Source organism: Dryobates pubescens, chromosome 10 (genome assembly GCF_014839835.1).
Source record: "Dryobates pubescens isolate bDryPub1 chromosome 10, bDryPub1.pri, whole genome shotgun sequence".
NCBI classification, from domain to species: domain Eukaryota; kingdom Metazoa; phylum Chordata; class Aves; order Piciformes; family Picidae; genus Dryobates; species Dryobates pubescens.
This window is the reverse complement of record NC_071621.1, coordinates 36,396,877-36,409,376: the sequence shown is the minus strand read 5'-3', so window position 1 is coordinate 36,409,376 and position 12,500 is coordinate 36,396,877. Positions and strand designations below refer to the sequence as shown.

Below are 12,500 nucleotides of genomic sequence, written 5' to 3'. Positions count from 1 at the left end.
TTCCCTGGGCAGCCCATTCCAAAGGCCAATCTCTCTTTCTGTGAAGAAAGCCTCAAGCTCCCCTGGTGCGGCTTGAGACTGTGTCCTCTCACTGTGCCAAGGGAGATATAGTTTCGAATTAGGAAAAACTTCTTCACTGAAAGAGTTGTCAAGCAGTGGAACAGGCAGCCCAGGGATGTGGTGGAGTCAACATTCTTGGAGGTATTTAAGGCATGTAGATGTGGTGCTGATAGACATGATTTAGTGGTGACATGGTAGTCCTAGACTAACAGTTGGTCTTGAAGATCTTAAAGGTCTCTGTCAACCAAAATAATCCTATGATTAGATGTGCTGGCTTCTTAGCTGCTACAGTTCTCAGGCTGGCACATTTACTGAAGTCATCAACAGAGGCACATTTGCACCATCGATGTATGCAGCTGAGGACTCTGCATGTGTTCATTCTGCCACCTCTGTAGGGCAGGAGTTGGAATCAGCCATGCCTTAAACCATAAAAGCTGGGACATCTGTAGCTCAGGAGCCTAAGTCCCTAGTAACTTATACTCCTTTATCTGCGTCTGGCAGTAAAAGGCAAGACCATGAATCTCAGAATAATTCATTAAAGTTAGTCTGTGACCACATGGGGTATGATTCTTCAATTACACAAATGTAACTGGCACAACTGATGAATTGCAAAAACCAGGTCCAGCCTTATGTTAGCTCTAATGTTTTGATTCAAGTTTCACCAAAAGAAATTGCTGGCTCTGTGTGTTGTAAATGTTTTGTTCAAAATGTGTCATGTTCAGCAAACTTTCCATAATGTAAGGCACGATTACAAGTGGATCCTTCTGGCTTTGTTGGCAAGCCTGTCTTCAGGAGCCCAGGAGCCTCCAAGAGCTGTTTGTTGAGTTCAGCATTCTTGAACCAGCTCACCTGAGCCCAAAGTGCTGAATGGCTCCCACTACAGACTTGGGTTGTAAATGGAAGATAAAGTCCACACCTTATGTGGAACAATGGAACAAGACAATGGGGGAAGAAAAATCCACAAACTCAGCAACAAGGGAGGGGGGAGATGACAGTCAGAGCTCTTGGTCATAATATTGCTACCTGAACCCTTAACTCATCCCTCTCTGCTTTCTCCAAGAGACTGCTGTGACAGTGACTTATGGGAATGGTTACAATTCTTTTGCAACAAGAAATACAAAGGAAAGAGAAACACAGGGCACAGAAAATCGGGGTGAAAATTGGACGTCATCTCTGCTGATGTGCATTTATAATGGTAAAAAACATTCAAATTGTGCTTCTTCCCTTGGTCTGAATGACAGCCTTACCAATTATGGTTGAAAGCAAGGCCCTAGTAATGTTCTAGCAGAAAAATCAATGTCAGCACGGAGTAAATTGTGTTCTGCCTCACACTCACAACTGTCAGATGATTGCTGAAATTACCAATGGCTGTAACTTTATTGCAAGCAACAATACAAGGAAAAAAGGTACTTTGCAGGCAACAAGCAGTTACTATTTGAAAATATTTTGGGCAAGACTTGAATAATAATTTTTTTTTGCCTGAAGTGTGGCAGGATCCAGTTTTAGGAGACAGTTGAGCCTCAGAACCTCATGGCTTCTGCCACAGCCCAAATCTGGGCTCAGTGGGAAGAGCTGATCAAGCCCTTCTAAAAATCTGCTGAGATTTGATGTAATATTGCCCCTGCCCTTGGCCCTGTGGGTGGTTTGTATGCCGTGGCAGTGGGTGTCCAGACAGTGCTTAGAGCCAGGACAGCAGCAGCTCTCAGCACTGCCTGTTCTCTGCAGCTCTCACTGACTGTACAAGCATACCCTCAGGATGAGGAATGCAGCTGTCCTTGCTTCTCAGCGAGGAAGCCAGATCAGTACAAACAGAATGGGATACAGCATCAGTGTTGCCAGAGCTCTTTGAAATGACTGTTGTGTCACTTAGAGTTGGAGTGCCCTTTCCATTCCAAGCTGTTTGGAGTGCCCTTTCCACTCCAAGCTGTTTGGATAACCCAGCTCTTCTCCGGCAGTTTCAGACAGTCAGGCAAGATCATGATTCTGCTACCTTGCATTTACCTTATTTGCTGAAAGCATTTTGGTAACAACACTAAGGAAATACATTTCTGATATTTAGCTTTATACTTGAATAGCAAAGGAAATATTTCAAGAGCTGTAAAATACTTCATTTTAATCCAGTTAAGCAAATGAAATAACCAGTGCATTTGTGAGTATGCGGAGAATGAGAACAATATCTTCTGAAGATAATACAAGTGTCACTGAAATGAATATAACCTACTTTTATTGCAGTCCCCAAGGCCACCAGATAAAACTTTATTTCTCTTGTTGTTGTGGGCTATCCCTGAATCACAGAAAGAGAGAATAATTGCCTCTTTCTCACCTCAAAAGTGTCCTTAAACAAACATTTGTGATAACTAGACCAAGATGTTTCTGCATCCATTGAGAAGGACTGTGAGATGATGAATGAAACTTTCTAAGGCACCCTTCTTGAAAGCAGAAGGCCATATGCTCAAAGTCACTTGGATTTTTGGAGAATCAAAAAGCTATTTTAATCTTGATACTGAAAAATTGATTTCATTTAGCTTTGGTCCTCAGTTTTAAGAAAATCTGTTCATCTGTTTATAGCCATGCCTGGCATCTATTTCTCCTTCTCCACCGTGAATACAATGCAAAGAATCATAGAATCAGTAAGGTTGGAAAAGACCTCAGAGATCATCAAGCCCAACCTATCACCCAACACCTCATGACTAACTAAACCATGGCTTCAAGTGACATGTCCAGTCCTCTCTTGAACACCTCCAGGGATGGTGACTCCACCACCTCCCTGGGCAGCACATTCCAATGGCCAATTACTCTTTCTGGGAAGAACTTTCTCCTCACCTCCAGCCTAAACCTCCCCTGGCACAGCTTGAGACTGTGTCCTCTTGTTCTGGTGCTGGTTGCCTGGGAGAAGAGACCAACTCCCACCTGTCTTTTCAGGTAGTTGTAGAGAGCAATAAGGTCTCCCCTGAGCCTCCTCTTCTCCAGGATAAGCAACCCCAGCTCCCTCAGCCTCTCCTCACAGAGCTGTACTCCAGACCTCTCCCCAGCCTCGTGGCCTTCTCTGGACATTTCAGGAGTCTCAATATCCTTCTAAAACTGAGGGGCTCAGAGCTGGACACAGTACTCCCAGTGTGGCCTAACCAGTGCTGAATAGAGGGGCAGAAGAAGGGCTGTGAGGAACAGCGGAGGGGTTGACATATACTTCCTACTGGAGTTCCTCCTTCTGCAATTATGTGGCCCAGTAATGTGGAAAGTGGTGCTGTAATGTGTGGATATTGTTAACAGAAAGCAGAGATGAAGGAGAGCTACAGCAGGTTAGAAAACATGTCTAAACCAGGAGGAAGAAAATGACTTGGAGTGCATGTTGTGATGGTATTGGAGAAAAGGAGGAACTGCAAATATTTTTCTCAAAGAAGAGCCTGCTTGCTGAGGACTGTTGCATGAATAAGTAATGAAGCTGAGATTTTGAGGAAATAAAATGTAGGGGGGGCTAAATAGTCCCTTTCTCACTTCAGCTTCACTTCTTGCTGGAGATATATTCCAGTAACTTTAATTTAATCAAGAGAAACTCTTCCTCTGACTTGTCCTTCCCACCACCTTTGGACTTTCTGGACTTCACAACTCCAATATCTTTTTTTCTGTTTTGAGATTAATTTCATTTTGCTACACATATTGCATCTGTTCTGTCTTCCTCTTTCTTGCTTCTGAATTCTGTTATTACAGAGATGTCTGAAAAAAAAAGCTCTAATCCCTCTCCCTCTCGGTGAGCAACATGATGCATTCATCTAGTGAAGTTTGTGGCACAAAACGATGCTGGTCATTGAGCACAAGAAAGACAAGCAATGCTTTGTTTGTGAGCCAAGAAATGATTCCAAAACTGGTTTTATCCAAGTTCAGATCTCTGCCAAACACTGAGGTGCAGCTCCATGGTGAAAGCCTCCTCACTTGCATGTCTGCTATATTTACAGGACTGTCATCTGAAGGTGATCATGCAAGGAAGACTTATTCCAATAATCTTTTTTATATGTGTAGCCTTGTGGAGCTGACATTACCTGAGACATGGCTTTATCGAGCTGCAGAGACATGCACTGCAGCAGCATCAGATGCAGGGGCATTTCAAGGAGATTGGTGTATGCTCTATAAAACTGAAGGGAAATTTCCTTGCCAAAAGACATCTCTTTGTCCTTAGTTTTAATTCACATTTGTTACTAAGTCTTATGTTGTAAATAAGACTGGTTTTCCTAAGGTGCAAAAGTTAGGACCATGAATATGACTATTAAAAATACAGTCAATCTACTGTATGGATAAGCTGGGAACAGACTTTTTAAGATCTTGGTTTGTTACAAAGCTAAATAAAACAGGCTACAGATGTCATGTAGATGGTAACGTAGGTAGAGACTACAGAGCCTTGATGATGGTGATGAATGTCCTGCGCTCTACAACTACCTGAAAGGAGGTTGTAGCCAGGTGGGGGTTGGTCTCTTCTCCCAGGCAACCAGCACCAGAACAAGAGGACACAATCTCAAGCTGCGCCAGGGAAGGTTTAGGCTGGATGTTAGGAAGAAGTTCTTCCCAGAAAGAGAGATGGCCATTGGAATGTGCTGCCCAGGGAGGTGGTGGAGTCACCATCACTGGAGGTTTAAGAAACTAGATGAGGCACTTGGTTTAGTTGATTAGATGGTGTTGGGTGGTAGGTTGGACTCAATGATCTCAAAGGTCTTTTCCAACCTGGTTTGTCTATTCTATTCTATTCTATTCTATTCTATTCTACTACTACTCTACTCTACTCTACTCTACTCTATTCTTACCAGGAGTGCAAATTTTATCAGCTGTGCTCATGGATGCCTGTTGGTCTGATGAGGTACTTGAGTACCTCCTAACTGACTAGCAGCAGCTCCTTTTCCAACTGATCTACAGTGGGCAAAACTTCAGGTGCTCACTAAAATGGAGGCATGAACTGGAATCTGACACATCTCAGACACGATCCCCAGTGGTTGAAGAGCTGACCATTTGCACTACTTGATCTTAATGAAACCTGGTGCAGTGTCGTGGTCCCTGTAATGGACTTCAGAGGATTCTAGAGGGTCTAGATGGACTGTGAACCTGAGCTCCTAACAGATTCTTAGTAATCTGCTTTAGGGGACATACTGGACCAGGTCATTGGCACAAGGAAGTTTTCCTTTAGCTGAGAAGGCTTTGCTGGCTGATTGCTGGGTGCCTGAGAAGATAGGTCTGGGGGAGTGGGGCTGGTGGAGCATTTGCAGATCCATTTTATTGCTGTTTAAGTTTGCTCATTTAAAATTTATTTTGTTTTGGTTTGTTTTGTTTTCTCTCTCTGAGGAAAGTTTCATGTTTGACATTTGCTGAAAACCATCCCACGTTTTGCAGCTAAATGATCTTTTTGCAGTAATTAAGTGACCTAGCTCATCTATTACAGAAATGCAATGTTCCTTACCAAGAAGTGAAACATGTCTATAAGCCAAGTCTTGATTGACACTCTTCCACTTACATGAATTCAACCATCAAACTGGTTTTCTTTTGTCTTCTCCCTCTTTCTCCTCAAGGTTTCTCCTCTCATCCATATAAATTATATGCAGAACAAGTCTTATGGAAAAAACTGTCTTTTCTTTCCTTGTCTATACAAAGCCTGGCACAGTGAGAACTTGATCCCTGAACAGCATTTTGAAGTAGTGTGTGCTCTAAGTGTTTGAATACTTGAATTTCTTTTATTACTCATAAGGGAGAGAGGCTGTGGGACACAAGTGCTGGAGTAATTGCTCTCTAAAGTAGCCACATTGGCATTCTTCAAGTGTGTAGAGATCTGTGCCATGGCAAGGAGAACATGAACCCTGTATTCTAGTAGGGTCTCTGATGAACAAAACTTATGCAATCCAAAATCTATATGGAGCACTCACAGAGCAGTAACTACAGCAACTAGTTCATATCTGAAGGGAGGGTGTAGCCAGGTGGGGGTTGGTCTTTGCTCCCAGGCAACCAGCACCAGAACAAGAGGACACAGTCTCAGGCTGCACCAGGGGATGTTTAGACTGTAGGTGAGGAGAAAGTTCTTCCCAGAAAGAGTAATTGGGATGTGCTGCCCAGGGAGGTGGTGGAGTCACCATCCCTGGAGGTGTTCAAGAAAGTGACAACTTGAAGCCATGGTTTAGTTAGTCATGAGGTGTTGGGTGGTAGGTTGGGCTTGATGATCTCTTAGGTCTTTTCCAACCTTATTGATTCTATGATTCTATAACTTCTTCAGACTGAGTGAGAAAATCTTGCAAGACTCTCCTGTACTTGCTCAGAAGGAAAAGGAAACTCTGAAATGTGAAATCCCTTTGTAATACCTCTGGTAGGGACTTCATTTCTCCAACTCTTTGGGGAAGGACAAGATCTGCTTTGCAAGGTAGATGTTAAGACAGGGTTGAATACAAACCCAGGACCATTTATTTATTTCTAGAACTAATAACAAGACTTTAGAAAGCAGACAGGACATTACCCCAACAATTAACAACTAAACATTACACCAACAATTCCTGCATCATCTGGAGGAGAGAAGACAAACTCCATCCTCAGTTCAAATTTCAGCTTTATCCCTGGGTTTGTTGTGACCAAAACAGTCCTCATACTCACTTGTAGCTGGCATTTGTTTCTTCAGCTTAGCAGATGAACATTTTTCATTGACAGCATAAGCAGAGGCACAAGTCATTTACCTGTGAGCTCTTCGTTGGGCCAGGAGCCAAGCTGGCAGGCTTTGCATGTGTATTCATCAAACACATATTCATTCTCTTTGCAAGGAGTGCAGGTCCAACAGCAACTCACTTCTCCTTTACGGATCACCTGAAACAAAAATTGACATTTACTGTGGCAGCAGAAAAGGTACATTCATGCTGCCCTGTTTCTTTTGGGGTTTGTTTGGGCTCTTTTGATAGAGGGCTTTAAAAAAAAATATGTATTTTAAAGGGAGGGGTTTTTTAGTGGTATATTTGCCTAGACAGAAGGGAGGTTTTTATTTAAGGATATATTTACCTAGACAGAATACAGCACAAGCTTACAGCTCTTCCATTGTGGGTATATACCAGAAGAAAGAAACCATCAGCCCCACAGAGGTGTAAGTGGAGGCACAGAATGTCAGTGTGCTGAATGACAATAAAAAGTGTTTTCCCCTGTTAGAATGAGCAAAGCTCATTGTGTGATACCGAAGGCATACAATTCACTCTGTTGTGGAGCAGACAGGGGATCATGCCAGTGGCTTTACTTTCCTAAGGGTTCATTACTGAAAGACTTTTGGGTGCTTTGTATTGTTTTTTTTTTTTAATCCAATTGTGAGTGATGTATTCAAACTGATTTTTCTCCCAGGCATAAAACTAAACATGCCTTTTCCAGGGTTACTTAATTACTGCATTTCTAATTAACATTTAAGGTGAAAATGTTATCTTTATCAGTTTTAATGTCTGACTTGATTTCTCATTTGATAATTTACTGATGAATTCACATCTTAGGATTACTTTAATTTTGACAAAGGGCTGTGTAGTTAACTTTGATATCTATAACCAATAACATAATGATGGCCATAAAGGGCATTTCAGACTGAACTCCTAGCATATGTCTAAGTGTGACAATTGGCTTCATAGTGAGGAATCTTCTTGGGAGAATCCTTGAGAGAGCATGAGCAGAAGGTAGAAGGATGCTGCTAATGAAGATCACAAGACACTTCCAATCACCTGTGTTGTGGCCACAGATCATAGGGGAGTTCAGAGCTGTCCAGTTCTGAAGTTATTATCTGCTTGCCCATTTCTGTTCCCTCATATGTGACCTTGTGGCTGGAGCAAGCTAACACCAGCCTCCTCTTTATTTACTGTGGGAGTAATTCATCTCACCTTCCTTATCTGTCTGCAGAAGGTGTGTTCTCATCTGAACCAATTGGCTGGGGGCCTTTTACCATCAGTGAAAAGAAGGAAGTGTTCCTACACCCAGATTCAGCTTAAGTGTTTCAAGGCCTACCTGAAGATGAGATGACTCCTGATCTGGAATGATATATCATTATCATTGACTGTAATAAAAGTTCAGACATCTATTACAACTGTATGTGTCTGTGCTGAAGACATATTTGGTCTGATGAAACTCACTCACTGACTCTGCTTAAGACCAGTTAAAGAGTAAAACATTTTGATTCTGGAAAACTCTGCAGAGATTTACTTTGTGCTACAGAACATGGTCAGCCTGACATCAGCCTCTCACTATAGATGCTTTGCAATGTTCTGTTAAGACAGAAGAAAAGTGTTCTGGCATCCAGTGAGGTATGTCAGAAATTACAGGTGCTGGGTTTTGGGTTTTTTTTCCCTTCAGCCTGAGTCACTCTGCTGTCCATGCCCATCCCTGCAGCCCACAGACTGCAAGGTAAGCTGAGGACTTGAAGGGTTTTAGCTGTTCTGTAGTGTCATGGGATTCTGAAGGATACAGAGTACAATTAGTACATGACAGATCCACCCACCATCCTTACTTACTGCAGCATGAAAAGGCAGATAGGAAAGATAAAAACCCTAGGAAATAAAGAATCAGTAAAACATGTATGAGTAAAAAACATTACCCACCTTCCCTCAGGTTGTAAGTGGTGGTAGCTATCAATGTTCTCTGGGGATACTACTACAGAATTAAGGTCTGACTAATACTGTTCCAATCTAGAGTTCTGTGCCTAGCACTGAAATCCTAGCAAATATTGTTTATAATTTCTGTGCAATTGTACTGACAAGTCTCAGTCAGGGGTTTACACTCCACTGAATCAGCTTCTGCAAAAAAACATGCAGGGAAAAATTCCTCCAAATGTACCAGTTCTAAGGCATTTGGAATACAACTATAAAATGTCAGCAGTTCACAAAAGTACAAGGAAATGGCAACTTAGGAAAACAGTGAGATGACTCTGATATGAGCAAGAGCTAAGGACTTGAGTCTGTACCTTTTACTGAAGTTGTGGGGTAGTGTCTCCATGTAACAGTCAAGGAAAAATTGCTCTCAAATTTCAAGGCAATGTATTCTACATGACTGAAATAAATGGAGAAAACATTTACCTTTATTTGGCCTTTTTCACAGGGTTCACTGCACACAGATCTGATGATACTGTTTTTCTCTGACCATATTTCATCGTCATCCATTTTCAGCTCACCGTTGTCCCAGCTGCCAACATTGATATAATCGAAGTAGTCCTTCCCCATTTTCTTAAAGTTCATGATTTCATATCTTTGGAAACACAAAGGGGAGACAGAGCTGAGTTGAGGAGAGTGTCATTAAATGTTTCAAATTAAAGGAACACTATACAGTCAAAACCAAGCTTGTGGCAATAAAGAAGGCAGAATTTCAAGCATTATGGCTGTGCCTGAGTCTCTCTGAACAGTGTTTGTGGTAGAATCTTCCTTTTCCTTTTTCATAGAATCAATAAGGTTGGAAAAGACCTCAGAGATCATCAAGTCCAACCTAGCACCCAACACCTCAGGACTAACTAAACCATGGCTTCAAGTGCCACATCCAATCCCCTCTTGAGCACCTCCAGGGATGGTGACTCCACCACCTCCCTGGGCAGCACATTCCAATGGCCAATGACTCTCTCAGTGAAGAACTTTCTCCTCACCTCCAGCCTACACTTTCCCTGGCACAGTTTGAGACTTTGGCCTCCTGTTCTGGTGCTGGTTGCCTGGGAGAATGACACTTATTTGTTTTTGCACTTATTTAATTTGTTTTATTCCATTACCATGAAAATCCCCAGAACACTTTGGAGTGTTCTGTGAGTGATTGTATTTGTTTAAGGAAAACAGTGAAATGAGGCTGGTGGGATTGATCCTGCTCAACTGTCACCGAGGTCAACTGCATAGGGAACCCTTGCTGTCATAGGCTCCCTCTCTAGCAGATGCAGAGAAAGCTAAACCTATGATAATTCCCAATGCTGATTGCTCCACACTCTCTGCAGGTCATTATTCCCAACCTGAGAGTGCCTGAGAACAGATAAGCTTCTACAGTGAGGTAGAAGCAATCTAGACCCATAGGATGAAAAGGAATCTTCTGTGCAGTAAGACTGCAAGATGTAGTTTGGTGTGGCACCCAGAGACAAATCAGGCATCATTCTTAAGGCACAGATTCCCAGAATCCAAGGCTCTGTGGCTTCTTGGAGGCTTCAGGGAGATGCCCTTAATCCACAGGCACCTTGTGGGCCATGCATTTGAGAATGGAGTTAAGACTCAATTTTTCTTCTTCTTCTTTTTAATGTTTCTTCTCTCACACTGCAGTAGCAAATGCTACTCTGCCCCAACCACACAACTCCCTTTATATAATACAACTCCCATTTTTATATGATTTCTCCACAATCAGAACACGTTTAGTTCCTTGCACAGTATGGCATGGAAGAGAGAGAGAGTATTCATTCTTCAGTCCTAGGCTGCTTTTGGCTCAGGTCACAATATTATTGGGGAAAAGAAGTGTTAAGAGCGGAGCTAGAGCTGATCACAGTTTTCAGATTCATGTTGATCTTCCTCCTACATTCTCTTTAGCTCCTGCAGAGTCCTGCAGTCCTATGGAGCACCACAGGACTCACTAGTTTGCTTCTGACATCCTGAACAGCAGGACACCTTTCTGCATTACAGGCAAGTTGTTTCAAGACTTTCTTGTAAAGCATGCTTGGAAAATTTGTGAACTCCTGAAACGATGCTGCTGTGCTTTTCTCTACTTCCTCCTTAGTGGGTTTTGCAGCAATGTAAGCAAGCAACATGAAATCCACAAACAATATAGGCTGAGAAGATCAGTGCAACCTTAGGCTTAGAAAATCTGCCTGGTTCATAAATGAAGAGATAACCTGATGGCAGCAGGCATCAAATTAGTCCCCAGGGAAAGCATATGGACAAGACTGAATTAGGGAAGACTGAATTAGGAGTGATATTGCCAGAGTGTAATTTATGAAGTCTAGTGTATATGTGCATCTCATTAATTTACACAATCTCCTAAGGAGATACTCAGGTACTCAGAAGATACTCTTAAGTTTTGGGGAAACATTTTATTAGGACTGACAAGCAGCAGCCATATTATAGCTAACATCTTGGTGCCATGGGTTAGTTGTTTGGGTGGTGTTGGATTGGTTGATGGGTTGGACGCGATGATCTTGAAGGTCTCTTCCAACCTGGTTTATTCTATGTATGTATTCTATGTATGTATGTAATACAAGTGACAGAAGCTGTGGATGAAGCCTGCCATCAAAGTTTTTCTCTCACTGGTATAAAAAGAGTTTCTAGTAAAACTATTATATCCCTAATCTCCTCCCATGGGTTTGAGAATGCTTTGAATCAGGAAATAAAGGCTAACTATAACACTGGGGCAACTATGGCAGGGGTTCAGTGTGAAATCACACAGGGTCAGGACTGAGGAAACCTGTGAAAGGACAGGAAAGAGGGGCTGTGAGAGACTAAATCTTGTCTCTCTTGATGTGACTCAACAAAGATAAAATCACCTTTGCTGCTTGCCCAGGCAATAGCTGATGTGTATTGGGCAGACATTGAGGTACTGGAGTGCATCCAGAGAAGAAAAACAAAGCTGGTGAATGGCCTGGAGAACAAGCCTTATGAGGGACTGGAGGACTGAGGGAACTAGAGCTGTTTAGTCTGGAGAAGAGGAGGCTGACAGGAGACACCTTTGCTCTCTACAACTACCTGAAAATAGGTTTAGTGAGGTGGAGATTAGTCTGTTTTCCCTGGTATCAGGCATTAGGATGAGAGGAAATGGCCTGACACTGTGCCAGGGGATGTTTAGACTGGATGTTAGGAAAAATTTCTTTACTGAAAGAATGTTCAGGCACTGTAATACCAAGGGTTTTTTTTTTTCTGAGGTTCACAGGCATGGCAAAAGTTTTTCAAGGAATAAACAGACAAACCAAAAAGTTAGCCCAGAAGCCACCATGGAGTCTTTATTCAGCATTGTCAGGACATTCTAACACTTCTCTGAGTATCTTTTTGTTCAAGCTGCCAATTCTGTTTCATGGGCAGATCAACAAAAGTACTGCCACTATTTAACAGGCCACAGGACTTAAAACAGTTATCCCTCCAGTGGTGTTCCATGCATAGATCCCAAGGGAAATACTGGAAAGAAACCTAGAAACTTAAATAAACTATTATCTCAATATGTTGTGTCTCTTCTGTCTCTGGAGCACACCATTAATGGACTGATAGTAATAGCCAGACTCAGTAAGTCCTTTTCTATAGTGGAGGCTCATGAGTCACTGGCTCCCTGGAGCTTCCTTGAGCTATCACAGGGACAGTTTGTTACTTTAAGATAGGAGAGACCAGATGGTGCAATAACACATTTCCAGCAGTGCCCTAATCGCTGTGCAAAACTCTTAACTTCAAAGCAGAAGTTCCAGGCAGTTGCTAAGAATCCATACTCTATTGGTAATGCAGCCAAAACATCAGCAGCTTGTTTTTCTG

General features: G+C 42.3%; 1 protein-coding gene across 1 annotated transcript in view; it reads right to left on the bottom strand.

The window, feature by feature from the left end:
• LOC128897472 (metabotropic glutamate receptor 5-like) overlaps window positions 1-9,276 on the bottom strand; it is a 35,889-nt gene extending 26,613 nt beyond the window's left edge. Inside the window, 2 exon segments of the mRNA XM_054164779.1 lie at window positions 6,756-6,882; window positions 9,111-9,276. Of these exon segments, the coding sequence (XP_054020754.1) occupies window positions 6,756-6,882; window positions 9,111-9,269 (286 nt within the window). The 5' untranslated portion in view covers window positions 9,270-9,276.
• Window positions 9,277-12,500: the final 3,224 nt, after the last annotated feature.